This window comes from Candida albicans, chromosome 2 (assembly GCF_000182965.3).
Source record: "Candida albicans SC5314 chromosome 2, complete sequence".
In the NCBI taxonomy this organism is placed as follows: domain Eukaryota; kingdom Fungi; phylum Ascomycota; class Pichiomycetes; order Serinales; family Debaryomycetaceae; genus Candida; species Candida albicans.
The window spans coordinates 1560091-1586922 of record NC_032090.1 but is presented as its reverse complement, the minus strand read 5'-3'; the positions used below and the strand labels follow the sequence as shown (position 1 = coordinate 1586922).

Sequence of the window (26832 nt, the reverse complement as noted above, 5' to 3'; positions counted from 1 at the left end):
ACACGAAGCGTTTGGGTAATGTAGCCAGATAAGACCATATCTTAAACTGTGACTAATATGTAGAATAAAATTCATTACAAAGACGTAATTTCCTATCACTCTATCGGAGCAACCACCACAGTTATTATTGGGAAACCTCCTCCCCCAAAAAAATACCACAACTGACACTCCCCCAAAAATTTCTTGTCAACCGCCACCACCACCACCCCTCTCTTTTTTTTTTGCCGTTTTTTTAAAGGGCGAGAAAATAGTATTCTTATTGCCGGAGATACAGCACCGATCGGCTCATAATACCATTCACATAATAAATGCAATAAACCATGTATGTAAATTGTTGAGTCGACTTTAGAACACCTTTATAAACTCTAGATAAATTTATTTATCTACAAGTTCTACTTTGGAATTAGTGCATCAAAAGATAACAATCTTAAAAATATATAAATGCTGGATATGCCCATACTTTTTGTTTCAATTCAAATCAGTGTTCAGGATTATTATCATATCCCACGACATTACTAGATTTACTGGTTTTAACTATATGAATTACGTTATTTTTTTGACATATGTCGTCAAAATGTTTAATAAAAGATGCATGTATGTATATTTATGTAGCGTGTGAATTAAATCAACAAACTAATAATGACTATTATAATATAGTGAAGTAAATACAAGATGGAATAGCTTAATTTATAGTATGGTACAACATCCTGTATTGGCTTTATCATTCTTTAGCAAACTAGTCCGAACGGCGTACTCAAAAATATCATCGACACCTTCGCCTGTCAATGCCGAGCTCTCAAGATATTTTTTAGCTCCAATTACATCTGCCATGGCTTGTCCCATATCGAATTGCACAAAATTAACACGATCAGATTCGTCAGTTCTCAAATCCTTTTTGAGACCACATAACAAATAAGGAGTATTGGGGCAATATTTTTTCACTTCAACAACCCACTTACTTCTAGCATTATCTAATGAATCTGGTGTATCTAAACTAAATGCAATCAAAATAACATGGGAATTGTTATAACTCAATGGTCGTAATCTTTCATATTCTTCTTGACCAGCAGTATCCCATAATGCCAATTGTACTGGTTTGCCATCAATCCTACAATCAGTGACATAATTTTCAAACACAGTTGGATGGTACTCGGTGGGGAATTCTCCAAGGGTAAACACATATAGTAGTGACGTTTTGCCACACGCTCCGTCTCCAACAATAACTAGCTTTCTTCTAACTGATTCTGACATTTATCTGTTTAGGGGGGGGAGGAGGATTTGTAGCTTTGTATTATCTATATGACTTTATTGTTTGGTTGTGTGAATGTCTGTATATATATATATTTGCAAAGGGAGGTAGAAAAAGGGGAAAATGGATTCGTGAAAAGAACTGAAATTATATGACCAGAAATGTGTTATGGTCCATAATCAGACTACTACTGTAAATTCTATTGATGTGTAGAAATATTTTTCTTCACACACACCTTGTTTAGCTACTGTAGAAGATGTCAAATGTTCCCGTAAAGAAAGCAAATCAATATTGAATTGAAAATAAAAAGGGGAACTGGACAATTAAATATTATTTGGAAACACTGCTGTTCTATTTTTTTATGTTTTTTTGTGAGTTTTTATTTGGTTTTATTTCAATTTTTTTTTTCGTCTTCGTTTAAACTAGGGGATTGAGGCGGTCCCGCTGAGGGACACGAGAGGGGCCACTGGAACAACCTGTACCAGGATTTCAAATTTAAGAAAACATGCGTGTATATTATATTTGCTCTATATGCTTTACATCTACCTCCTATTTATCCTGGTTCCTCTAACGCTATCAACCACTATCGATCTGGCAACTTTTCGAAGACCAACATAAACACAATTGCTTGGTGTTTACGTTTCCTAAAAATAGTATATTGTGCTTTGTGTTGTCATCACCACTTCGTGAAACTCCGAGCAAATACAGGATCCAGACATCAACTCGTCATTTTTCTGTACTTCCTACCACATACATAACTAGAACAAAGAGAAAAAGAAAAATACAAGTGACGAACAAGTAAACATACCATAAGATTGTTGAAACACACACATACACAACCTAAACTGAATACTAGAGACAAAACCACAAAAGTAATGGTAAAGTTTTTTCTCAATTCCATAATCTACGACCAAATCCACTGTTACCCACGTTGGAACTACCAGCATCATTAGTAGACAGCTCACCAATTGGAGGTAAAAATGAAGTTCCACCATGATTGATATTGATATCATTAAATAATCCGGTAGGCGACCCACCACTATTAATGAATCCCAAAGGAACATTACTGGTTGCTAATGACGACGAAGACGCGGTTGCAGCAGCAAATGATGGCAGGGAAACTTGGTGTTGGTTCTGGACAATGTTTCCTGGAGGAGGGGGAGGAGAAGTTCTAGGAACATTCTTGTATGCCACTTCAACATGAGTAACATTACCAAAATCGTCATATTTGAGCGAAAAAATGTAAACATTTGAGTTGATAGTACAACAATTTAAAAACTGATTGATCGTTAAACTTGGCTTATTCAAAATTGTTTTCACATTTTGAAATAATTTCATTAATGGTGCAACACCAAATTCTAACTGACCACTATTCTGTAGTATTTGAAAGCAGTTAAACGTTGTAGATTGAATCAACTCAATGTCCATAGAACTGATAGGATTGATTGTAGACAAGTTACTGCTTATACCAGTGACACTAGAAGAACGAGCAGGTTGGTTGTTGCCACCATTACTGTTCCAAAGGCCACTACTCTCAACTGATATCAATCCATTGTTATTGTTATTGTTGTTGTTCAATAATGATGGTTCGGTAACCTTATTAGGATTGGTATTCCCCCAAATTGAATTATTGCGAGAACTAGTGTTAGTTGAAGTTGTAGTTGGTGCACTGATTCCCAGTTGGTTACCACTATTATTACCCACATTACTTGAGTTCAACCAGATATTAGAATTCATGCCTGCTGGACCCGCTGCTTTGAAAGCATCGGAGACTAAAGGATCACTGAATGCATTAAATGGGCTGAAATTACCACTCTGCTGTACAGCATTTCCTACACCATTGAAACTAGCAGTATTAGTTTGAGTAAATTGATTGCCACCAATAAAAGGTTGTGTAGAATTGGATAATGAATTCAATCTCGACTTACTTGACCAAGGTGATAAGTTACTGGTATTGGTTGCACCCAAAGAAATATTAGTTGTCACGTTTGGCACAATTGGGGAGTTCCCGTTCAATAAGTTAGTGGAAGTAGTTCGAGGAGAATTCATAATGGAAGGATTAGATAATAACGAAGAATTGTTGTGAAATACACTAGCGTTCAGATTATATTCTGACGAAAATTGAAAGGATGATATAGATGGGTGTGGCTGTTGGTTTGGCAGTTGAATGTTGCTGGTTTGAGGTAACTTTTCTTGCAGCACCTGTTGTAGGTGTTGTTGCTCAAACTGCTGTGACATGAGTTTTGCAGATGCTGACTGCAATGGCGACAAGGCTGGCAAATTAGCTGTAGAAGGTGTGGTAGGAGCAGATCCTGGACTAGGTTGATATAAATGGTTCAATAATGGATTATTAGCAACAGCTGCAGATAACTTGGATTTCTCGACCTCAATTTGCCTTGCAAGTTCATCATCATCATTTACCATTAATTTGGTCCTTTCCTCCTCTAATCTAGCTGCCTCCTTCTCCTTTTCTTCTTCCCTTTGTTTCCTCAATAGCTCTTTCTGTCTTTTTTCTTCTTCCTTTTGCTTTTTCAATAATTCTTTCTGTTTCTTTTCTTCTTCTTTTTGTTTTCTCTCTTCCTCGGCTTTTCGTCTACGTTCTTCTTTTAATTTTTTGGCTTCAGCTTCACGCTTCTGTTGCGCCTCAACTTTCTTCCGATGCTCCTCCTCTTTACGCTTCTGTTCTTCGATTTTCTTTTTCTTTTCCTCTTCTTTTTTCAATCTCGCCTCTTCTTTCCGTTTTTTCTGTTCAGCCTTCAATTTTTCTTTCTGCAATCTTTGTTCTTCTTCTTTAGCCTTCAATTCTTCCTCCTTTCTCTTTCGCTCTTCTTCTTTGGCCAATTGTTGTAATCGTTTCTTCTCTTTTGCCTTTTCCTTTTGTTTCAACTTTTTCAATTCACGCTCCTTTTTAGCATTTTCCTCAGCCTCTAGTTCTTCAATCAACTTTTGGGTTCGATCCTGTGACAACTTTTCTTTATATGCATTTTTCAATCTTTCTTGGAATAGCTTGATTACTTGTATCAAGAACAAACGACGGATTTCTTGCATTTTCTCTTCTTCTGAAATTTCAGATTCAGTATCACTTGCACCTTCTTCCTCAATGTCATCATCGTCTTCATCTTCTTCTTCATCTTCCTCTTCGTCGTCGTCATATTCATCATAATAATCTTCTTCATCATCCTCCAATTCTTCATCTTCGTTTTCTTGATCATGCTCATCATCTAATTCTTCAAAACGACGTCTATGTCTATGTCTGTGATTGTGACAATGATGATGGTCGTGCTGCTTGTTGGAGTGTTGGTGGTGATGGTGATGATGATGTGGGTTATCACATGCATGAATTTCTACATCCACTCTGTTATTTTCATCATCATCATCAACCCATACGTCGCCCAGTTGATCACTTTGACCAATGGAAACCAGCTTTTGTTCTTGTGGATTTTGTGATATCACCGTTTCCTTTAATAGTTCTTCTCGGGCAGTTCTAGACTCAGAAAGTGCTTCCATCATTCCAATGAATGAGTTGCCATCATTCTTCAATAGATCTTCAGCAAATGAAGATAACCCTTTAGATAACTGGTCATCCAATCCACCAGAGGCAACAATTTCCGGCAAGTTTTGTGCATTATTTAATGTGGCAAGATTTGAAAAAAATTTACCCATATTCGAAACATGGGAAATTCCTTTTTGTAGGCTTGAGCGATCTGCATTATTCAAATCACGAACAATTTCTCTTAATGAGGTCGCTTTTTCCAAAATGTTGACATTATTCAAGTTTTTGGGATCCATTTTCGACATTTCTTTCATTTTATCTAAATCCATATTCTCCAAAGCTTCAAACAATTTTGGATCTAGTAATTTATTAAATAATTGGGATTCAGTAGTACCTGTCAAATTTCCATCTTCGCTTTTCAATTGTAAATGAATTTCTGATAGCTGATTAGGATTCAGCTGGCTATTCAGAATCGACATCTTTGCAAGATGAGATTTAAATTTATCCATTTCATCTTCAATGGAGATTGCTTTCATTTCATTTTGATCCTGAGATTTTTTCAATTGTTTATTATCTTGTGATTCAGGTTGGGGCAGTACACTAGTAGAATGATGTGAATGATTCCATTTTTCTTTATATTTTTGTTGTCGTTTTTGTAGTCTTCGCTCTTCTTCTAACATATGAAATCCACCAAACAATAATCCTGGCAAAGCATTCAAATCATTTATATCTCGCACTTCATGAATGAAATCGATTATATCATCAAAATGGTTGTCGTAAATACTTTCCAATTCTTCTTCAATAATACTATTTCTTCGTCCACAATACTTGCAAGCACACGAATTAGTGTTGTTGCCATTGTTGTTATTAGAATTATTATTAATACCACTGCTACTGCCATTGTTACTCGAAGTGGATACATTTTGTTGTGATTGCTGTTGTTGTGGTTGCAGCAGCACCAGCAGCAGTAGTTGTTGCTGCAAATGATGCCTAGTTTCGTTCTTGAACATTCTCATTATGGAATCCTTGTCAATTTTAACCAAGTCTAATTTCTTGCTTTCATCTAACGATTCCCAAAATTCCTTTAATCGTTGTTGTTCTTCAATGGACGCACTATCCCAAATTTTATTATGAGTGCTTTCATTTACAGAGGAATTTTTTCGGGTATTGGATTTACTGCTAGGATGATATTCACAACTATCTTCATGTTCTTCGTATTCATGATGGTGGTGATTTTCGTCTTCATCTTCCAAACTTTCAACTATCACGTCTCCATTTGGCGCTTGTTTAATAACCCTTGATGTGGGGTAGTCGTCTTCAGGATTATTCAAATGGGCTTGCACTGTAGAAATCTTGCTTTTTTTCTTATGCTTCTTTCTTTTTTTCCTCGAAGTGGTATTAGTATTGGACTGGCTCAGTTGATTTCGAGCTTGTTGAGATTGTTCTTGGTGGTTGGAATTTGTCAGCTGCAGTTGTTTTCGGGGTATTTGATGACTATTGCCCTGTGTATTTGCCGATGACGATATCTCAAAGTGAATATTATCACCCAATTTAAACTTTCTTGTCGAATTATCTACTCTATCCATTATGTCTGACATGTCTTTCACTTATTCAAAGACTTTCACGAAAGAACCAAATCCAGAAAAATAAGAACAACAACTAAAAAATAAAAAAACGGGGTGGAAACCTAGCCTGTGTAAAAATATAGTCTCAACTGAATATCGTTAATTCTTATATACTGATTATTTTCTTTTGTTGTGGTGGCACTTGAGCAGAATTAGTACCGATTAGATTGGTGTTGCTTATGTTTTAATTGTGGTAAGAGGTATTAAGGAAGTAGGTGTTCAAAGGTTAAAATTTTTTTTTCTTCCTTCTCTCTCTTTGTTTGGGTGTTGTTCTAATAGAAATTAATTTGGCTATTTTTCCCTTAAAATTTTCTTGTCAGTTTTTGGTTCACACTCTCACACTGTTTCTTTCTCCTTAGTCTTTCAAGTAATATTATTTTAGTATACTTCATTTTTTAAGCCTTTTCAACTACACCAGATGATTATTATCCAATTTAATTGTATTTATAAATTGTGAGACAATTACAAAAACTACAGCATTTATAACAACTTTCAAGAGTGCCTTAGATGATTAAGTGTGGAATGTTTCCGACGTGAAATGTTAGTTGTTACTTAGACTGCAACAGTAGTAGAATACCAAAAGATGTAGTGATTACAAGAAATCCTACTAACATCCGGGATATGATTATTGAACACACATTTGAAATGTAGTTGTGTCATTTTTACATCGGCAGCACACTCCTGAATCGCCTGCAGAATTAATTACTCATAGGATGTCTACTTTTTTGGCACTGCCCATTCCTGTATTCGCCACAATTCTAACAAAACTGTAACCATTAGTAACGAATTCAAGTCTACACTTGTCTTCAGGATAACCAGTGTAGTACTTTTCTACTACCACCACCCCAGCAAACTACAAGAAAATAAAAATAAAAAAGTCGTGTAATATAATACTTATATACACTCCCGTTGAAGTAGACTTTGACGGCTATGAAAACTAAAACAACATTTTGAAAGAATATTTGTAACCCACAATAAGTTTGGAAATTACAACCATCAATTGTAATTTACTATTGATTGTACCGAATTCATTTCTCAATGTAAACAATAAAAACAACAATCAATTAAGTGCCATTAACACGAATAAATTGACATTGTTTTCTTGTTTCTTGTTTTCCCGTTTTCAAAAATCTGTATAACCATGAATTATTTTGATTTGCCATCTTAAATTACCTTTTAAAAACTTCAACTCTAAGCTTTATTTTCAAGTCTCTTTTTCAATTCTTTATTTTCTGCAACAACAACTTCCAACAAATTGGTCAATTTGTCAATCTTTTCAATGACTTCATAAATTTGCCAATTGACACCAACTTTACTTGCTTGTCCAACTGGTTTGACAATCTTATCAATTTTTTCACTAAACTGATGAGTATTGATCATGAATTCTGGATCTTGTCTTTCACCTTCACGTTGAATTCTTAATTCTTCGGTGATTTCCAGATTTCTTTCCCTAATTCTATCCCAGCAATCATCTCCATCCCCAGGGGAGTCTTCATCGTACCCATCAGTCAAGTCCCACTCGGTGTCAATTTCATTGGCATCGTCTGGAACTCCCTTGAATCGGTTGTATTGAATTCTTCTAGCGTTGGACAATTCGTCTGATGTGATATATGCCAATAATGGAGAATAAATTACCAACATCACATAGTAGTTGATGTTCTTCCATGTGCTAGTAGACACAAACCAGCCAATTGGTGTGATCAAAAGCTCAATCAAGTTGAACGGTGGAACATACAAGTTTTGATCTGGTGCTCTAATGTATCTCAACGTCTTGTGAGCGACCAATGCAAAATATTCATCTGTGGCGTTTTCAACAATGGCGGCGTAGGCAGTTGAATATAACGCAATCAAGATATTCATCAATATAACCGTCAACATGAATTGGTAAAAGTAGTACAAAACAGAAGCGTATGGTGGAACCAAGTTCCCCATGTCTTCAAATGATGAACCCCCAATGACAGCTTTCACTAATGATATCAAAATTCTTTGCGTGGCTTCGTTCTTACCATCAGATGAATCTAAACCAATGAACCCCTGCAAGAACCCCACAATGACAACGAACAACAAAAAGAAGAACAATATCGACTCTTTCATCATAGTCTTCAAAACAACAATCATAGCTCCAACAAATTTGTAAGCATCCAAGAACAACAATAATCTGGACCACATTAACGGAGAGGCACATGCCAAAACTCTGAATGATATTTCATCGTATTTAATTCTAGTAGCTCCATGGGAATTAACACTGGCAATTCTAAAACACACAGCAACCGTCAAAATACAGTACATGGTGTCATTAAAGGCGTTCCAAAATCCCAAATAATTCCAACCAACATGGTAAAACTTGATAAATTCATCCAAAATGTATCCAACAGTAAACAAATACAATACTGTTTCGAAAAAGTCAATGTCTCCAGTAAGGGTGCTGTGGGTATTCACGACAATTGTGAAAATAATCAAGTAAATGATACTCAAAAAGATTTCTAAAATATTTTGATACAAGGGAGTTTTGATTCTGGCAGGATCAAAATGAGTTCTAAATGATTGCGATGCTGCTCCCTTGTACAAGACATAGGAATGGGGGTCAGTTGAAGATTGGATGATCCAGCCTCTCCATAACCATTTGATACATCTTTGATACCCCGAAGAGCCAATAACAATAGTAGAATGCATATCAACAGCCATTTCTAAGGCACTAACTGGGGTAGCATCCACTCCGTTAACACAAATGGTGTATCTATGACACAACATATTTAAAAACAAATACTTGTCCCTTTTTTCACGTTCAATGATAATTGCAGCAATAGTTTGTGCCGTCAATGCACGCAATGAGTACAATTCGTTATCGGATAATTCAAACTCAGCCTGTTGCCAATACCAATCACACACTTTTAATAAACAAAATACCAAACTTCCACGATACTTGTACGATGAAGTACCTTCCTTGCCGTCACCTTTACCACCTGCGGCTTGATATACCAAGTCAATTACTGGGTCACTCAAAATGGCCGAGTTAGAAGAAGTGATCTCATCCTCTTTGAAACAAATTGGGATTATTTTGTCAATCAACAATTTCAAATTCGAACAAATTCTGAAAACTTGTCTTGAATTTGGACAAAATCTAGCGTCCTCGCCAAAAATTGAACCTTCATAATTCTCATCATTAATTTGTGAGGGTGGTAATAATGGATTGTTTTCCTCCAAATCAAGTTCAGACATTGCTTGAAAGAAGTACTTGTTACTTGTAAATCTGAGATATATAAACTCAAAGAGAATAAGATTGCTAGCAACATCATGATTCTTTTAGGTTCTTATTTTTTTTTCCTCCCCCCTTTCTTTTGCTCCCTCTACCCTGAAATTACGTATTGTTGTCGAATTTCTTGGTGTTTATGTTTAGTTGTTAAATTTTCTTTTTTTCTTTTTTCCTGTTTTGTACCGCGTCGAGATGCGTGTAACAATAAAATTCTCTATTACTCTTTTATAGTAAACTTTGTACCAACAACAATTAAGGAGTGGGGCTATCAACAATCGAATGAGAAACAAATGAAACTTTCGGCTGGAATACGGAAATTTGAACTTGAACAAACGTACTAAAAATAGTCAGATATTCTTGTATAAAAACAATATAGAAACCATTCTTCCGAAAAATAAATCATACTAGTGGATATTGAAATTTATTATTCAGTTCTCGTCTATTGAAAAACACCCTTTAAATGAGATTTTATTTCAAAAGCAACAATTCTGAAGTGAAGAAAACGACAGGGATACAGAAAAAGATAATGATTCAGTAATCTCAACTTTTATAAAGAAGCTTCATTAATGTTATCTTTTATCAATTTATATGTGAGGAGAAAACTACAGATAACCTCAAAAAAATACCACAACAAAGGAAAAAGAAAAGTGGCATTGTCAATTATTCGAAATACTTAATGGAATAAACTTTTCAAAATAAATTGGAAGAAGCTACTATTAAAGTTATAGAACAAACTTTAAAGATTAACTCGTAATAATGTAACGCATAAGAATATCATTTGTCTATCTATTGTGGCAAAAACTGGGTTCCCTATCTCTGATATTACACCCTCTTTCTTCCTTCCCCCTTTCATTTTGCTTTCTAACTACAACCAAGTTGGTATCAAACTTGTTGTTGTACAGTTTGCTCACTCTCTTTTTCACTACAATTGTAATAGCTAGCGCACAATCCGATTCATTGTTAATGTTTTTATTGTTTGTCATTAGTTGGGTTTTAAGTAATTGGCAGCGCTACTAGATTGGACTACATACGTGACTACAATACGAATTTCATGACATTGGAAACTAAAAAAAGCATTTAATCTCTACCTAACAATACAATTTATATCTAAAAGGCAACTATAAAATTAATACTCACTATAGAAGATAATGATTTGTAATTCCTATTTTTATTCTTTCTTAATTTGGATAAATTTTAGAGAAATTCATTACTCCCCTTATTGTTTAAAATTTAACTAAATCCTGTTAACACCGTTCATGTTGCAATTTTTTCATTGCTAGATATGAAAAAAAAAAAGCCAAAGAAACACTGCCACTAGCATAACTACTACTTACTGGTACGATTGCTAACTCTAAGGCGATATTTTTTTCAGAAATAAAACAATGTCCAGCCTTCAAATGCAACCTTTTACAGGGGCACATATCAACAATTAACAACCAGAAAGTCTGTTTTCTTTTTTTGTTTGAAGATAATGTTAATTTGTTTACTTAGATTTGTTCTTGTTTATTATCTAAATACCGTTCAAACAGATACGTCTTGACGATCTGAACGTAACAGCATTTTGACAGATATAAGCAAATGTATGTAAAACATCCAACTTGTTAATTAATTTCAATGTTTGTGGCTTTTTTTCATTTTTAATTCTTTTTTTGTAAACATTTTTGCACCAAAAAATGGCACCATAATTGAGAAACGCTTTCAAGTTTTCAAACCCTTACATATCGTTTTTTTAATCATGTATAGGCGAAAAAGCCCATACCAGGATAAAATTACTACTATAACCGAAAGTAAATGGCAAGCCAGCCAAGGTATGTAGTATTTCTTTTCTTCTTTTCCTTTTTGTATTGGAATGCAAAGTAAAGCCCATTTTTTTTTTTGCCATTCTACCGTAAAACAAATTTAGTATTTTATTTTCCTGTAAGTAGCAACGACGAATATTTTATGAAGTCTGGCAGGAAAGAATTTAAAAGTGGCCAAAATAGACGAAAATACAGCTCCATGGTGATACCAGCATTTTTTTAAGGACTACCAATACTTGAAACTCCACATAAAAGTATTCAAGATCTCAACGAGACCATCATTAGATTGTTACATACTTGAATGTGACAACAACAGTGTTTGAAAATGATCTTTGTATAACTATTGGGGGGGGGGGGGGTAGTTTCTGGTCACTTTCCATTGTCTTGCAAACTTTACAAAGACGTCATTCAGCGCGGGCCACTGTCCTCATGATTGTATAAACAAGGAAAGAATTTGTTCCTGTAAACAAATTGCGTTGCAATGTCATTAGACGAGGAATTAGTTTTGCAGTTGCGGCTAGTGCGCAGAAATCTTTAATCAATATAAAATCTTCATATGCTTGTTTATTATACAAATTATTGCAACTATTAAGGATTAAAGGGCTTTAATTAATAATTAAGCAATAGAGAACAGTTGTTAACACTTTCATACTAAAAAGCAAAAAGAGGTTGCAAGAATTAAATCAATTGTTTTTTTTTTAAAACCCAAAAAAGTATAAAAATGTCCAACTAAACATTTTAAAGGAATCAGCAATTTTGTAGTTAGTGTATTGTTACTAAATTTTTTTTTTTTTTTTTCATTTGTTCCATTTTTGTGTGATTAAAAATAAATATAGAGATTATGAAAGACTAAAATTTATATTTTTATTCAAAGAGAGTTTAATATTACATTATTACTTACTCCTTTTTCTTTATTCGGTTATTGTTCAAATTGTTAATAACTTTGTGTGTGATTAGAAGATATAATACATATATGCGTCGTACATGATAACGGAAGGAAAATGCGAGTAATCATTCCAAATTCTACAATAGATGAAATATGATGTCTGACTAAACTTCTTTTTATCAAGAATATTTATAGTCCACAAGTTTCCTTCTGCAAAAAATGAACTTGTTCAATTCAATATTTAATTTTATATTTCTCTATATAGTTTCATTTTTTTTTCACTTAACCTATTTTTCTTGATTAAACAGTGTTTCATCCCTTATTGAGATTGTTCTTTTCTAAATATTTTCCGTTTATTTTTTTGGTAATTTGTACCACAAGAAATCAAATTCACAAAGATACCAGAGAATAAAGATGGCATACAAATGGGGCAGATCAATGACTAGTTGTAATATCAAAGAGCTCCCACTTTTACCACCCACTGCCAACACCAACACAAACACAAACATTAATGATTGGCAAGATACTTCTAGCAACATCTCATTGAGCGAATATCGGGAAAGATTATTACGTCGCAATATGATTGATGATCCTAATGATGACTACTCCACAGATGTTATGCCATTACCACCAATGCTTCAGACAACTACATACTCACTGCTGTCAGAGGATTTAACTACATTAACCACACTCCGACCGCCCGAAATTGACAATGAAAATGATCACTTGAAGGCGCCATTTTGCGAACCCCTGCATTCGACCAACATGTCAATTCAATCACCAATTCCATCCATCCACTCAAATGAAGAAGAAGATTTTTTGCCGGACCCAGACTTAGATGATGCAATATCAATGTCCTCATATACAAAGGCACAGAAAAGGAAATCACGATACCGCCCTGTGCAAGGTAGTGTGAATGTTGCAAATGCACCAGAAAAAAATAACAAGACCAATTATCGTCACTTTAATCTATCAGAATCTAACGATAAGGTTGTTCCCACTACACATGATACGGCAACACAGTTTGATAACCCTTTCAAAGACCCTATAATCACTAAGAAACCAAAAGAAGGATTACTTAAAAAATTTAGTTTAACGAATTTAAATATCCATTTTGAGAAGTTCAAGAAATCAAACAATACCACTGCACAGCCAAGTTTGTTAAAGTCTCCTCCACAAGATATCCTTCCAAGAGTACCTCCCAAAGAAGATTACCATTCTCCTTACCAGTATAGAACCGAAGACCAGCGATCATTAACATCCACATCCAAAACATACACCACTACTGAAACGATCGAAACTAGAGCCTCGCCTTTATTTTCTGCCAGTCCACTTTTACCACCACTACCACCCAAATCCCCAGTATACGATTTTTCAACTCAGTATAGTATCAACTCATCAATCATGTCATCTCCTGACGCACCTTTTTGGAAGTACCACATATTAAAGTTTGGTAAAGATCTATATCTAACAACCAACCCAGGAATGAAACATGTCTATTGTCGCAACGCACCTGGCTATTTCATTGAAGTGGTAAGCTCCGACCCCACTACCATAAAACCCACCCCTACTTCAGGATACAGTTTAATTTTTAGAGATTCTACTGATCTAACGGAGAACTCAAGGGTTCCCTTTATGGTTATAACGAAAAAACCTGCTAGTGAAGGTGGCGAGTTTACCTTTTCTATACCAAAAGACAAGTTCTTGAACCAAGGTACTGTTGTTAAATATGAGGATTTAACAACATATAATGGGGTTTCCTTCACAAAGAGAATCGACGAGGCTTTTTTTCCCTATACCGGCCTTCGAACAAAATATCCACAATATTTTCAAAATCACGAAATCCGTGATTTAAATAACGTACCTTGGAATATAGGGTCGATACCAAGAGTTAGAAGTAGTAAAATGACGAAAATTAAGGAAACCTTCAAAAGCACATCACCGTCAAAAAGCAAAACCCACCCCACTGCTACGCACGATGAAGAGTTTAAATTTATTGGTAAACGAAATATATATTTTCATCAAAATTACGTTTCTACTGCTCACCATGGGTTGAAATATAGAGAATTTGAACCAAGGTTTATTTATGGACATGATTATGGGCAAAGTTTCCCACCGGTACTCGCAATGTTTAGACCATTTGAAACCAGAACGAAAAAGAAGATTATCCGAACTGTGAAGAACAATAAACATTATCTAAATGGTAGTTTAAATGAAAACCCTTTTCTTGAAAATGTGGACGATCAGTATGGTACTGAAACTAAAAAGTTCTATCAAGGTAGTGATGGTTTATATTATCTGAACAACACAAGTGATGACTTGCCTGACGAAAATAAGTTGGGATGGATAACAATATACGAAGATCTTGAAATCTTTGGAGGAATTAGAAACAGAGGTATGTTTGATATTGTTGTTGGTATGACACTTGCTGTTGGATATGATAGTTGTTTGTCTAATGAGTAGGTAACTCCATAGTCTATCACTTTGTTTTTTTTTTAATGAAGATTTGCTATCTATATATAACTCATGCAAATGGTCTTAGTACCTAAAAAAACTATCAAATTTTCGAATCATATTTGAAAAAACATCTTCCTTCATTACTCTCGATAGTAGTATGAACTTCCACCAAATCTTATCAGCAATCGCTGTTTCCTTGCCACTTAGATTTATTTGATTAAATTTCCATCTTAATAGTTTGCTACCATTAATCATCAAACTCACATGACCTAATGCATTATCAATAGCGTGTCTAATAAAGACTCGAGAATCGTAATTATAATTATACTCTTCTTGAATGGATATATATTTATTCCAATTATTTTCGATTTTGTTACTTTCGAAAAACCCAAAATTGAATCGTTTAGAATCAACACCAGGAGTAGTCAATATTGGCACATGATAAATAAAGTTCAATTTATAATTCAATTCTACCCAATTGCGAAATATATTTGATGCTAATAATGGAATTGATTGCAAAGTGGAAGTGTTATTCAATGGTTTGAATTGAATATTATCCAAACCTTCTCCATAATACAATGAACCAATCAATGTATTAGGCATAAAGATGGGGATACTTCTTAATGCAAATGATTTACGGCGAGCAAGAACCAACGTATTAGAATTCTCCGATGATAATGAACTAAAATTAATAGGTAATGTCCAAGGAATTGAATTATTTAGATTGACATCATATAATAATTTATTATCGTTACAATAAAGTAAATGATAACTTCCTTCAAATCTCTGGAGATTTAGTTGGTATTCAATTTTATATCCTGTAAAGGGAATATTCATATTGGTGACACAAGATTGAGATTGATCAGGTAATGAAAATGCTAGAGGAAATGACAATACTAATAATAATAATAATGTCCTTAACATGATCTGATGATAAATAGCAGCCTGAGCTTATTTCTTTAATTTGTACCAAAGTTAGCATAATTTATTCTTTAAATTTGTTTTAGTTTTGCAGCTCCATCTTTTGTTTTTTTGTTAAAATTTGCAGCTCAGTTTTCAAATACTAATCTACATTTCATTCTTTCCTATTCATTTCCTATTCAGTTTTTTAAATTCTATCAATAATAATAATAATAATAATAAGCTATAGATACTACAAGTGATCATGTCTGCTACTTTTATAATTCCACAGTCCATTAGAGAAATCTCAGCTAATTCAACTACAATAAATGAAACAACATCTAATCCAACGTCAAACACTCCTTCAACCACTTATACTGAATTGCCTGCACAAGGATACCTTGCTAGAATTTCCAACTTGCCTGCAGTATCTGCCATAAATGGGATGATATCTTCTTTCCCTGTTGTTAAAATATTCACATCTAATGCTGTTCCCGTTTTGGTTGCCAGACAAGAACGTAAGAAAAAAGAAGAAATGGAACGATTGGCTGAATATCAAAAAAAATTAAACATGCCGCAATAGTATATATAGATCTGGGATTTAATTCTTTGGCTTCCATTTTTCTATATGTATTCTGACAAATAAATTATATTTCTTCCATTTCAGAATCAGTAGAAAGACAAAATTCAACCGCTTCCAAGCCAGTTTTTACTATGTTAGGTTTCTTATTGACAACACTCGTTGAGGAATTGTCCTGCAAATTCTGTGTCTGTTTGATTTTTTTAATCATGGCGTTGAATTTCTCATTTTCTTCATAATCCGATAAATCGTAAACTATATCAGTATCGTCAACCGTCGTGTTTGAAACAATTAACGGTTGTTCTTTCTTCACTGAAATCCGAGAAATTTCATTATTGGAAAATGTTACTGAGTCAGTATTAGTGTATTCATCCACAATTTTTGGTTGACTGGGTCTAGAATTCACCTTCATTTCTTTGTCATGGCTATTGTGCATGTTTTCATTCTTCTTTTGATTTTCATCATATCCCTTGCTTCCAACATATTCTTGTCCATTCTCTTTTTCTTGAATTGGCTCTTCTCCAGATGGTTCATTTCCAGAAATTATTAATGGTTTATATATACTGATATCATTTGCGGCTACATCAAACTTCTCAATATCGTTTCTAGGTGTATATATATATTGAAAACACGTCGAAGTTCGAGGAGGGATTCTGAGTGGGAGTCTTTTAGAAACCTTTGAATCAATGGTTAATAAATCATTGCTATGCACTTTGTATTGAGATATTTTAGCTCCTGTGGTGGTTCCACTAACATTTTGAGTAGTCTTTGTTACATTAGAACCTTGATATCGTAGTGGTTTTGATGCTGTTAGACCCTTGTTAATATTAGAACCAGAGCTAGATGGTTTTGCTATATTGTGAATTGTATTGTTTTTGGGTGAATGAGTCTTTTTCATTCTAGTGGCACCCATAGAACTATAAATCAGTTTTGTCAGATTTCCATTAATAGACGAGTTTTGGTTTTTGGTATCTGTGGTCACTAAGTTTCTTGATGTAACTTTCCTGTGTGACATCGAAGGATGGCCCAGACTTGGAGATTTACTTATAATAGTGTCCCTCTTTGGAACAGACTCAGTTTTAGTAGCAAGCTTTTCAACTTTTTGACTATCACTGGTTTTTGCTCTTAGATTAACCTCTCTTTCGAAAACACGTATTTTATCTTGAATTTGGATAAAATAATTGGCATTGGGTAGTCGGAACTCACTGTTATCCACCAAAACACTGTTTAAAACACTAGATATCAGTCTGGATCTATAAAAATCTGTGGCAAGTAGCATGCCATCGTCATTATGTATCTCTATTTTCTTATTGAATTCATAAAATGTCAATTTTCCATCATTCCAATTTTTTGATTTCTGTTGAATCCTAGTAGTATATAGTATTTCGTATTCATGAATCACTGATCTTATATTTGCTTGGCTGGTTGACATAGATGGGATTGATATTCCACAATTTATCTCGTTCCAAAATACTGTTACAGTTGTGTATTCAACTCTTTGAAGTAAGTATGTGTGTTTACTTTTTTTTTTTTTTTCACGCAATCCTTTTGCTAAATATTAAACATATACGAGTCAGCACACAGCTAGATATAGATTAATACTATTTACATTAACTCTATACGAATATTTACAAATTAAAAGACGAAAAGCAAAAAGAACGGACTCCTTAATTCTTAGAAAATGGGAAACCATAACAACTAAGCAAGGTTTTGGCGTGGTTGTCAGTTTGTGCGGTAGTTTTAAAAGTAATTTGTAAACCATTCAAGTTAGGGAATAATTCTTGGAAATGTTCCAATTCGGGGAAAAATTGACAATCTTCTGGAGTCAATCCCATAGATATATTACCATTCTTATCACCCGAAGTTCTTGGGATACCCTTAAATGCTCTAATTCTTGGTAACACTAATTCGGTCAAAGTGCTAATAAATTGACTCATGTCTCTATCAAATAATTCAATCTTGGCACCACATGCTCTTCCTACTCTCACTTTCCATGGTAAAATATTTGATTTACCATAAAGAATCTTTGGTTTAACATTGGTAATAGTCGCAAGTTGCAATCTGGTGGTGATATTCAACCAGGGCGATTCCAATGCATTTTTATTATATGATTGAACAACAATACTTTCTAATTTAGGAACATTCTTGTTGTTTATTGGATAAATATTTTTCGTTGGTCTTGTACTTCCAACTGGTTTTCGCAATGGACGGTACAATTTAAAAGGTGTATCAGTTCCCCAAGAACGCTTCTTATTCCCAATTATTGGCTCGGCATCATGCTCGTATAAATGCAATAATAAATCAGATTGCAAGGCATTTTGATAATACTCGTTGACTCTATCTTGTGAAATTTCAGTTGGTTTGAATTTGACTGATCTGATATCATCTTTTGGAAGTAATAGTTCTTTCAATCCTGGCCTTAATTTAGATTTCTCAACTTTAACCAAATGATGTACTGGATTTACAGTAGAATAACCAGGTCTTAAGACCACACCGCTTTGAGAAAACGAACGGATAAAGTGTTTATTCATTTTGCAGTTAGTATATACCTATGGTTTTGGGTTTTCAAAGCTAAAAATTTTTTTTTTTTCATCTTTTCTAACCAAACAGAATGGAGAGGGAGAACCAAAACAAAGTCGTGCAAAAAGAATTAAAAACACACTACATAATATCTACTGTTAACGTCGGTCTTTCTTCTGGCATTATTACATAAGCATATAAGAAACGTTGTACATGTCGTATTTAACTTTGTTAAACATCCTCAGTTCTAATATAAAAGGTGATTCGAGAAATTTGTGGTTCCATTAAACATGGAAATGAATCCGCCTTTCTGTCGTTTTGTCAAACACCACTACCACCATGTGTCAATTGAACTTGCATTGCAACAAAATATCCATTCACCATAGCAACACTCATGAATGAGATAGTGGCTTTAAGTAGTCTGTGATTCACCAAATTGGTAAATACTATCTAAGCAGAATCGCTTGAGTTGGGCTGCTTAATCATTTTTGGGATAGTTTGCACGACCAACTTTGCTATAGATATTTTGAAACCATCGTTTTTTCTTTCAATAATAATCCCCTACATTTTCTATTCCGTAAAAATACAACCCCTAGTATCTGAATCATACAAAACAATAACCAGTTAAAAAAAGCCCCTGCTATCCAGTTCATAATACAGGAGAGAAAAAGAACTTATCAATTATGAAATTTGGTTTGCCAGACAATTTTGAAGTCGTCGTAGATGTGTCATCGAAACCAGCAAATCAAATCACATTATCTTTGATTAAGCCATCACGACCCAAGAATACTTTCAATGATGTTTTCAAAAAAACTTGCAATGATATAGATGAAAACACACTAGACTTCATAAAGTTCAAGCAAAATGAGATCAATGAAAGAGTTGACACGTTGCAGTCAAAAATGAAGTCTCGGGAAGCTCAAGCCGACGCAAATATAACACATTTAATTCAAGACTTTAATAGCCAACTAAGGATTCAGAATGAACAAGTAGAGGAATTGATCAGAAAAGAAAAAGAAAGAATACGTTTGGAACTAGAGAGAAAGAGAAGAGAAGAGGAAGAAAGACGACGCCGAGAAGAGGAGGAACGCAGACGCCAAGAAGAAGAAGAAAGGAGACGCAAGGAGGAGGAAGAAAGGAAACGAAAAGAAGAAGCAAAGAGATTGGAAGAGGAGGAACGTAAACGTAAAGAGGAAGAAGAAGCTAGAAAGAAGAGAGAGGCAGAATTGAAGCGGCAACAAGAATTGAAAATTCAAAGAGAAAAGGAATTGTTAGAACAGAAGAAGAAAGAACGAGAACTGCGTTTTACTACAGACTATAATCAAATCGAGAAAACATTATACAAGTATAAACAAGATATACAGGATATAAAGAACAATGTCAAATTAAAATTGAATGAAGACCCAGACTTGAAAAAACAAGTGAACCAATACAAACGAAAAATCAATCCCAAGTTTGGTCAATTATCTAACTCATTATCTCAATTCAACAAAATAAGTACTGAAGTGATTGGAATGATCAAAGCAGTCGAGACCAATGCCTTAGTATTTAAATGGGTATTGAATTTCACTGCAAAGGCAATAATAGATCAAGCAGAAACTGAAGTCATTGTTAGACCGAACTCAGCTGTCCCATTAGCTAAACTAGCATATGCCATATTGCAGGCAATTCCAGATTTTGAATATTATTTAAACGCAAGATTTATAAAAAAGTGTCCATATATCATAGGGTATAACTGTTCCATTGATTCAGAAGAAGGTAGAGAAAGGATGGGATGGAAACGTCCTGATGGTAGCAAATGGGAAGAAGAAACGAAATATGATGAAAGAATGGGTGGTATAGTCAGTGTTTGGGCAGCCATGACCACTATTACTAACCATGGATCACAGAAATCTTTATATTCGTTTGAAGCATCATGGCAGTTTTTAGCTAGAACGGCCAACTTACAAACAAGCATGTTAGTTAATACCCATTTCACAATTTTGGGAAATTGGTGGGAGGCTGCTGGTGCGAGCTTCTTAGGTGTTTACGGCAATCAAAGTCAAAAACTAATGTACATTGTCGTAGTCCAACTAACTGACGTTGTGGCTTCGAAAAAATTTCCATCTGCTGCCAGATTGAGAATTATGGGTGAAGAATGGGTTACTAGGCGACAAATTCAATCTCTAAAGGCAATGGAATATTAAATATTAGACAGATCACTTTCATGCATTAATTCAATATTAGTCATTCAATTATGGCACTAAACGATATAGAAAGATTATACATATTATTAAATAAAACTAAATAAAATGTAATAGCAATTCAAAATATAATACTCTCAAATACCAAATTCATCACTTTCATCATTCTCACTATCAACTTCATCGTCAAGCAAATGATCTTTTTCCTCACCTTCCAGTTCACCTTCGGACAGAAGTTGATCTTTGTAGTTCACTTTGTTTGTGTTACGAGAACTTTTACGTCTCAGTTCAAAGGTAACTGATTCAGAAACCACCAGTTTTTTCTTTCTTTTCGAAGGTTCCATTCTACCTACCTTCTTTGGTCGTTTCAAACGAGCTCTAGGAGCAACCGATGTTGTGGCAACCTTCTTGACAATAATTCCAGTACGCAATTTTTTATTGATCATAGCAAGTAATTCAACCTGAAGTTTTTCAGGTATATAGATCTCAGTAACAACGGCTTGTGCTTCTTTCGACGATGCCATCGGAGCATAGATATCCAGTGGCAACTTGAGTTTGCCGGGCCATGTTTGCATTGGCCAATTCTTGCCATCAGCATACGTCTTAATCACTAATTGTGCTAACTCAGCCATCCTGTACAAATTCAAAATCTGCTCAGTTGGGTTTTCGGCTTCATAATCCACTGTGGCTATAGTGGCGTCACGATGTTGTTTAACACGACTAGCAAAATAATACAATAAAGAAATGTTTTCCTGAGTAGCAATCAACTGAACATAGAAAATCAATAACCTGGAAGCATAGTTGTATGAAGCCAATTTATCTTCATCACTCCCGTCTTTTAGCAACAGCAAAAACTGCTCATGGTGGGCTAGAACATGTATTAGTCTAACCAATGATTTCTCAAATTTAATGTTCTTTTTAGACTCCAGACGTTTAAACATTGCCGAAATCCACATAGTTGCATCATTTTTAAGTTCAAAATTTGGTTCCAAAGCACTGAAAAACACAATTGCCAAAAATTTTTCTGATATCAATTCATCTGCCAACTTTGCCTGCAAACTATTAAGAAATCTTGCTCTCACGTTATAATCTTCATCATTCAACAAAAAAGTTAATCGCCTTATACTTGCCAGGAGCATAGTTTCACTATAAATTGGTATTTTAGCTAACTTCAACATGTATAAACCAGCAGCCAATCTTAATCTCAGTTTATACGAGTCTGGAGTGGGCCAAGAGGGATCATTCTTGTTGATTATTTCACCATTATTTCCAATAAATGACATCAATAGTTTGATCACTGGTAAGGCTTTCTGTTTTGCTTCTTCTTTTGCGCTTTCAGACAAATCTGCCTTATCAAGACTCTTTAAATTATTAACCAACAATCTGATGGCTATCAACTTTTCATATAAAGTAGGATGGCTGTTCAACTCAGTAGTGGTAATCCATGTATTGTCAGTTACATTGTGATTATCGAGGTTTCTATTTTTCAAAAAGAATTCTTTAATAACAAGTGGTGTCAATTCATTTTCCTTGTCCAGAATTGCCAACCTGTCAACAACAAATATTTCCGCCATTGAGCTTAGGTTTGTGGAAAGCTTTGTGCTTTCCAAATCTAATGGATAAATAGAATCCATAATACCCGCACAGTAGACCTCTTTTTTATCGTTTAATCCAATTATTTTAATTGAATATTTTGCTTCTTCTGGTGTACCATTTATTGCCAAATTTTTTAAAGCTTCAATGAATGAAAATTCTTTTGGGAATAAATCTGGATACTTTTTCACAAAATGATACACCGTTTTCAAGGCATTGGATTTGCTTGTTGTTTGCTCTCCTTTATCAATTATCAAATTCGATAATGCTCTCAAATGTGATTTGTAGACATCGGGAATAATGGATGAGATCTGTTCCAATATTTCGTTTGCGGAGGAATAGTAGTCATTTTCGCCTTCCTTTGAATATTTAATTAACCCTTCGACAATGGAAAGATTGTAAAAAATAGGTGAAGCTTTCAACAATAAAAGTTTAAAGTTTTCAGCCATTTCAGTAGTGGTTACCATGCTTCTTTCGTTTTCGATTCTGATATTTTTCGAATCAGCTAATTTGTTGAGTAATTCCTTCATTGAGTTTTTAACCGTGGCGAGATCAGATTCTGATGAAATACAAACTTTAACCAAATGGAAAAACCGAGCTCGATTCAATCTATAAAACCTTTCAAAGCAGTATGAAGTGTTCCATCCTTCAGGAAATGATACATATAACCACTCAATAATTTTATCTAACTTTAAAATTATCTCATTGCTATCATCGGTACCACTGTTATCTTTATTTTCCAATGTATTACTCTTGTTATATGCCTCGGATAGTTCAATATATGTAGACAATACTTTTGAAATTTGTTGCTGTCTCTTATTAATTGCAACAAACGCCTCTTTCCCCTTAGCATCTAAAACACGATAAAACTGAACCAATCTTTCAACACGGTTTTCGGGATTCAAATCTAATATTGGCAACATGTCTTCAAAGACAGCTAAATCTACCAACGTAGTGATTTCTTTATTATTGATATATACCAATGATAATATTTGGTTTGGAATACTCAAAATTGAATCTTTTAATTCAGTGCCAATTTCAGACAGTGTATTCTTTTCAACTTTCATATAACTAGCATAATAAGAACCTAAAGTTTTGATTGAAATCTTCCGAATAGAAGCGTGCTTTTCTCTTGTCAATTGAAACAACGTGTTTATCAACTCTGTTGTAGCTATCTTGTTTATGAAATGTTGGTAAGGAATTTCACTTAAACATACACAAGCAGCTTCTCTTACTTTTTCTTCTGTATCAACAAGACATTTGTGTACACAAGCCGATAACATTTGATTAATCTCTGTCGTTGTATAGTTGTTTGAGCAAATTATATTAGGTATTTGTTGCACCCACTTGCTTCTCACGTTGGAAGACACGTCTGAAGTTTTCTTCAACCAATTATTCCATGTTTGTTTATGAGTGGCAAAAAAGTTAACGTTGGTTGAAGCTGACAGATATACTGGCGAGCCCAACATTTGCCCTATTGTGACTGTTGCCAAAATTCTCACTTTTTCGTCGTCAGCATTTAATTCATCATCTATAAGTGCCATAACCGACGATAACACGCTAGGAATAAACTTCCACAATTGGATTGACAAATGGTGGACTTTCTTTAGAATATCCATGGCCTGTGAAAATTTGGTGTCAAATTTGGAGTTCAGTTTACTTTTATCATCTTCAGTCACCTCCTCTTCGATGTGATTGGTATTATCATAAAGTATTTCTGAAAAATACTGAGCCACTAAACGCGACATTCTGTCAATATTGTTTTCACAAATTGCCAATGAAAAATTGAATTCAGGACTTGTTATACCACTATTCAGCAATAATTTACTAGGGTCGTGATTAGCAAATTTTTGCAAGATCAATTGCAATATTTGATGAGGAACAACTTCGGCTTCGGACAAAACCTCAGACAAAATATCTGTTATTATGGTCTCAAGCTCTACCGGGAACCCTTTTGCTGCCAAATTATAAAATGTGGTGAATATGCTGACAATTAGTGATTCCAGATCAGGTAAATCAGTTATAATAATGGTCGATTTAGCTTCTGCTAATCTTTTTAAAAGATAAACATGTTGCTGGTAAAATGGGTCATCTTTTTTAGCAGATAATCTTGAAAACTGCTTGAAAAAAAGTTTAAACACGTCTGACAATTGCTGGTCGGAATAAGGTGCATTTGGAGCGTATATACGAAGAATATCAGAAAGACAACAACATAAGTAAGCCTGAACCCCCATACTTGTATGGCTAAGCAATTTCTTGTTGACCAAGTCAGTTGTGTAATTCGACAAATTCACACTTGAGTCATCGATATTAGATAATTCATCATGCAAAGCAATCAATCTATTTATCAATTCTTTATTGGAAATTTGCGATTTAACTGTTGGCAAAATTGATTTGTCGAATTTCAAAGACATGGTATCTTCACTTCTTGAAACTCTGCTTTTCGTTACCATCATTAAATTTATCACCCTTTGTTAATCAAGATACAAAATGAACTAACGGAGTTGAGTAAGATTCAGAAAGGAACAACAATAATTAAAACAACAAAAAAATAAGAAAAATAACCAAAAATAAAAGAGAGTTATTATAAACAAATAAAATCATTCTGAATTTTTTTTTTTACGCGTTGCGTGTGGTCGTGTCAAAGACGAATTTATATCGTTCGAGGGGAMTTTTTTTTTTTCACACCCGAATGTAATTCAACCGAAAAAAAAAATTAACACTAAAATCAGTTGTCGTCAAACAAGCCACAGACATACGCTCACACTATTGTTAAACTTACACCACCAAACTTGTCAATTGACTATCATGGCTACAAGTAAAATTATTGACTATTTTAGATTGAAAGATATTGTAAATCAAAGAATTGTGTATGATTTGCCTTTAAATTACACTGATTCTCAATCTTCCTCCACTATTAAGGTAGCTATTACCATTACTTCTAAATATGATAAGAATTTGCATAATGACAAAGAGGGATTTGAAAAAGTGTTATTACCTGAAAAACCAAAGATAATTGTATATTTACAGGGAGGGCCTGGGTTTCCATGTCCAGTTCCTACTTCTAATCTGGGGAAAACCAAAGTTCTATTGGAGAAAGGATACCAAATTGTTTATCTAGATCAACGAGGCACTGGTTTAAGTACTCCTTTGGAAGTCAAAACATTTAAAAATTTGGTTTTGAAAGAGTACGGGAATTTTGAAGTGGATTCGCAGTTGAAGTTTATTTTAAACTTCCGTGCTGACTCGATTATTCGTGATTTGGAACAAATTAGAAAAGATTTAATTGGGAATCATCACAAATGGTCAATAATGGGTCAATCATATGGTGGATTTTGCTGTTTCACTTATTTGTCTTTGTTCCCAGAATCCATTAGTGAAGTTATTATTACAGGAGGTGTGCCACCAGTTCATTTCAAAGCTGATGACGTATACAAGGCAACATATCAAAGAACAATTGAAAGAAATTTGCACTACTACGACAAGTACCCCAGAGACCAAATTAAAGTGGTTAGGATTTGTGAATATTTGAATGCAAATAAGGTAGTTTTACCAAATGGTGGTACTTTATCTGTTGAAAGATTTCAGCAATTGGGTTTAAGATTTGGTGGCACAGGCGGTACAGATGGTATTCATCTTATTGTCAGTAAATTTGATTATGATTTGGACTTGTTTGGGTATCCAACTTATGATTTGTTAAATACAATTCAACAATTTTTGGGGTTTGAAACAAATGTGATTTATGCTTTGTTTCAAGAAGCAATCTATTGTAATGGAAATTCCAAGAGCAATTGGAGCGCAGATAGGTTGAGGTATGCCCTCGACAATGAAAAATTGTTTACTTTGAACAAGGAACAAGTTTTCTTTACTGGAGAGATGGTATATAAGTCCATGTTTGACGATTATAGCGAATTGAAGCCTTTTAAAGAGCTAGCTTACGCGTTACACGACTTTTCCGAGTGGTCGACCATTTACGATCCCAAAGTTTTGAAAACAATCACTTGGGATAAAGTGCCAATTGTTGCAGCCACCTACTTTGATGACCAATATGTCGATTTTGAAATAACAAGAAAAGTGAAACAAGACATAATTCCTCGTGGTAATTTAAGACAATTTATCACTAATGAGTATTTTCATAATGGGTTAGGCCAAGATCCCGAAACCATATTATCGTCATTATTTGATTTACTCGACAGAGAAATAGATTAATAAGTACCAACAAAATCAAAACAAGCGACCAAATTGAATAATAGGAAGACAAAAAAAAAAGAGAGAAAACAGTACCAAAAAGATA

At 34.3% G+C, this 26832-nt stretch overlaps 11 protein-coding genes across 11 annotated transcripts; 4 read left to right on the top strand and 7 right to left on the bottom strand. All coding sequences in view use genetic code 12, as the record gives it.

Moving 5' to 3' along the window:
* Positions 1-687: 687 nt before the first annotated feature.
* Positions 688-1251, bottom strand: RHO2 (Rho family GTPase; the record flags this gene model as incomplete). The annotated part of the gene is made up of 1 exon (XM_019475253.1): positions 688-1251. The coding sequence occupies one exon, from the start codon at positions 1249-1251 to the stop codon at positions 688-690; it is 564 nt and encodes a 187-aa protein (XP_019330798.1).
* An 889-nt stretch (positions 1252-2140) lies between these two features.
* Positions 2141-6340, bottom strand: CAALFM_C207740WA (uncharacterized protein; the record flags this gene model as incomplete). The annotated part of the gene is made up of 1 exon (XM_710955.2): positions 2141-6340. The coding sequence occupies one exon, from the start codon at positions 6338-6340 to the stop codon at positions 2141-2143; it is 4200 nt and encodes a 1399-aa protein (XP_716048.2).
* Positions 6341-7558: 1218 nt separating this feature from the next.
* YVC1 (Yvc1p) lies at positions 7559-9586 on the bottom strand (the record flags this gene model as incomplete). The annotated part of the gene is made up of 1 exon (XM_710956.2): positions 7559-9586. The coding sequence occupies one exon, from the start codon at positions 9584-9586 to the stop codon at positions 7559-7561; it is 2028 nt and encodes a 675-aa protein (XP_716049.2).
* A 3133-nt stretch (positions 9587-12719) lies between these two features.
* Positions 12720-14768, top strand: CAALFM_C207720CA (uncharacterized protein; the record flags this gene model as incomplete). The annotated part of the gene is made up of 1 exon (XM_710957.1): positions 12720-14768. One exon carries the CDS (start codon positions 12720-12722, stop codon positions 14766-14768), a length of 2049 nt encoding a protein of 682 aa, XP_716050.1.
* A 75-nt stretch (positions 14769-14843) lies between these two features.
* On the bottom strand, positions 14844-15686 carry CAALFM_C207710WA (uncharacterized protein; the record flags this gene model as incomplete). Its single annotated transcript, XM_710958.1, has 1 exon — positions 14844-15686. The coding sequence occupies one exon, from the start codon at positions 15684-15686 to the stop codon at positions 14844-14846; it is 843 nt and encodes a 280-aa protein (XP_716051.1).
* A 241-nt stretch (positions 15687-15927) lies between these two features.
* Positions 15928-16245, top strand: CAALFM_C207700CA (uncharacterized protein; the record flags this gene model as incomplete). Its single annotated transcript, XM_710959.1, has 1 exon — positions 15928-16245. One exon carries the CDS (start codon positions 15928-15930, stop codon positions 16243-16245), a length of 318 nt encoding a protein of 105 aa, XP_716052.1.
* A 64-nt stretch (positions 16246-16309) lies between these two features.
* CAALFM_C207690WA (uncharacterized protein) lies at positions 16310-17674 on the bottom strand (the record flags this gene model as incomplete). Its single annotated transcript, XM_710960.2, has 1 exon — positions 16310-17674. One exon carries the CDS (start codon positions 17672-17674, stop codon positions 16310-16312), a length of 1365 nt encoding a protein of 454 aa, XP_716053.2.
* Positions 17675-17909: 235 nt separating this feature from the next.
* CAALFM_C207680WA (mitochondrial 54S ribosomal protein uL5m) lies at positions 17910-18773 on the bottom strand (the record flags this gene model as incomplete). The annotated part of the gene is made up of 1 exon (XM_710961.2): positions 17910-18773. One exon carries the CDS (start codon positions 18771-18773, stop codon positions 17910-17912), a length of 864 nt encoding a protein of 287 aa, XP_716054.2.
* A 672-nt stretch (positions 18774-19445) lies between these two features.
* Positions 19446-20948, top strand: GLE1 (nucleoporin; the record flags this gene model as incomplete). The annotated part of the gene is made up of 1 exon (XM_710962.1): positions 19446-20948. The coding sequence occupies one exon, from the start codon at positions 19446-19448 to the stop codon at positions 20946-20948; it is 1503 nt and encodes a 500-aa protein (XP_716055.1).
* Positions 20949-21082: 134 nt separating this feature from the next.
* PDS5 (Pds5p) lies at positions 21083-24994 on the bottom strand (the record flags this gene model as incomplete). The annotated part of the gene is made up of 1 exon (XM_710963.2): positions 21083-24994. The coding sequence occupies one exon, from the start codon at positions 24992-24994 to the stop codon at positions 21083-21085; it is 3912 nt and encodes a 1303-aa protein (XP_716056.2).
* A 352-nt stretch (positions 24995-25346) lies between these two features.
* On the top strand, positions 25347-26747 carry CAALFM_C207650CA (uncharacterized protein; the record flags this gene model as incomplete). The annotated part of the gene is made up of 1 exon (XM_710964.2): positions 25347-26747. One exon carries the CDS (start codon positions 25347-25349, stop codon positions 26745-26747), a length of 1401 nt encoding a protein of 466 aa, XP_716057.2.
* Positions 26748-26832: the final 85 nt, after the last annotated feature.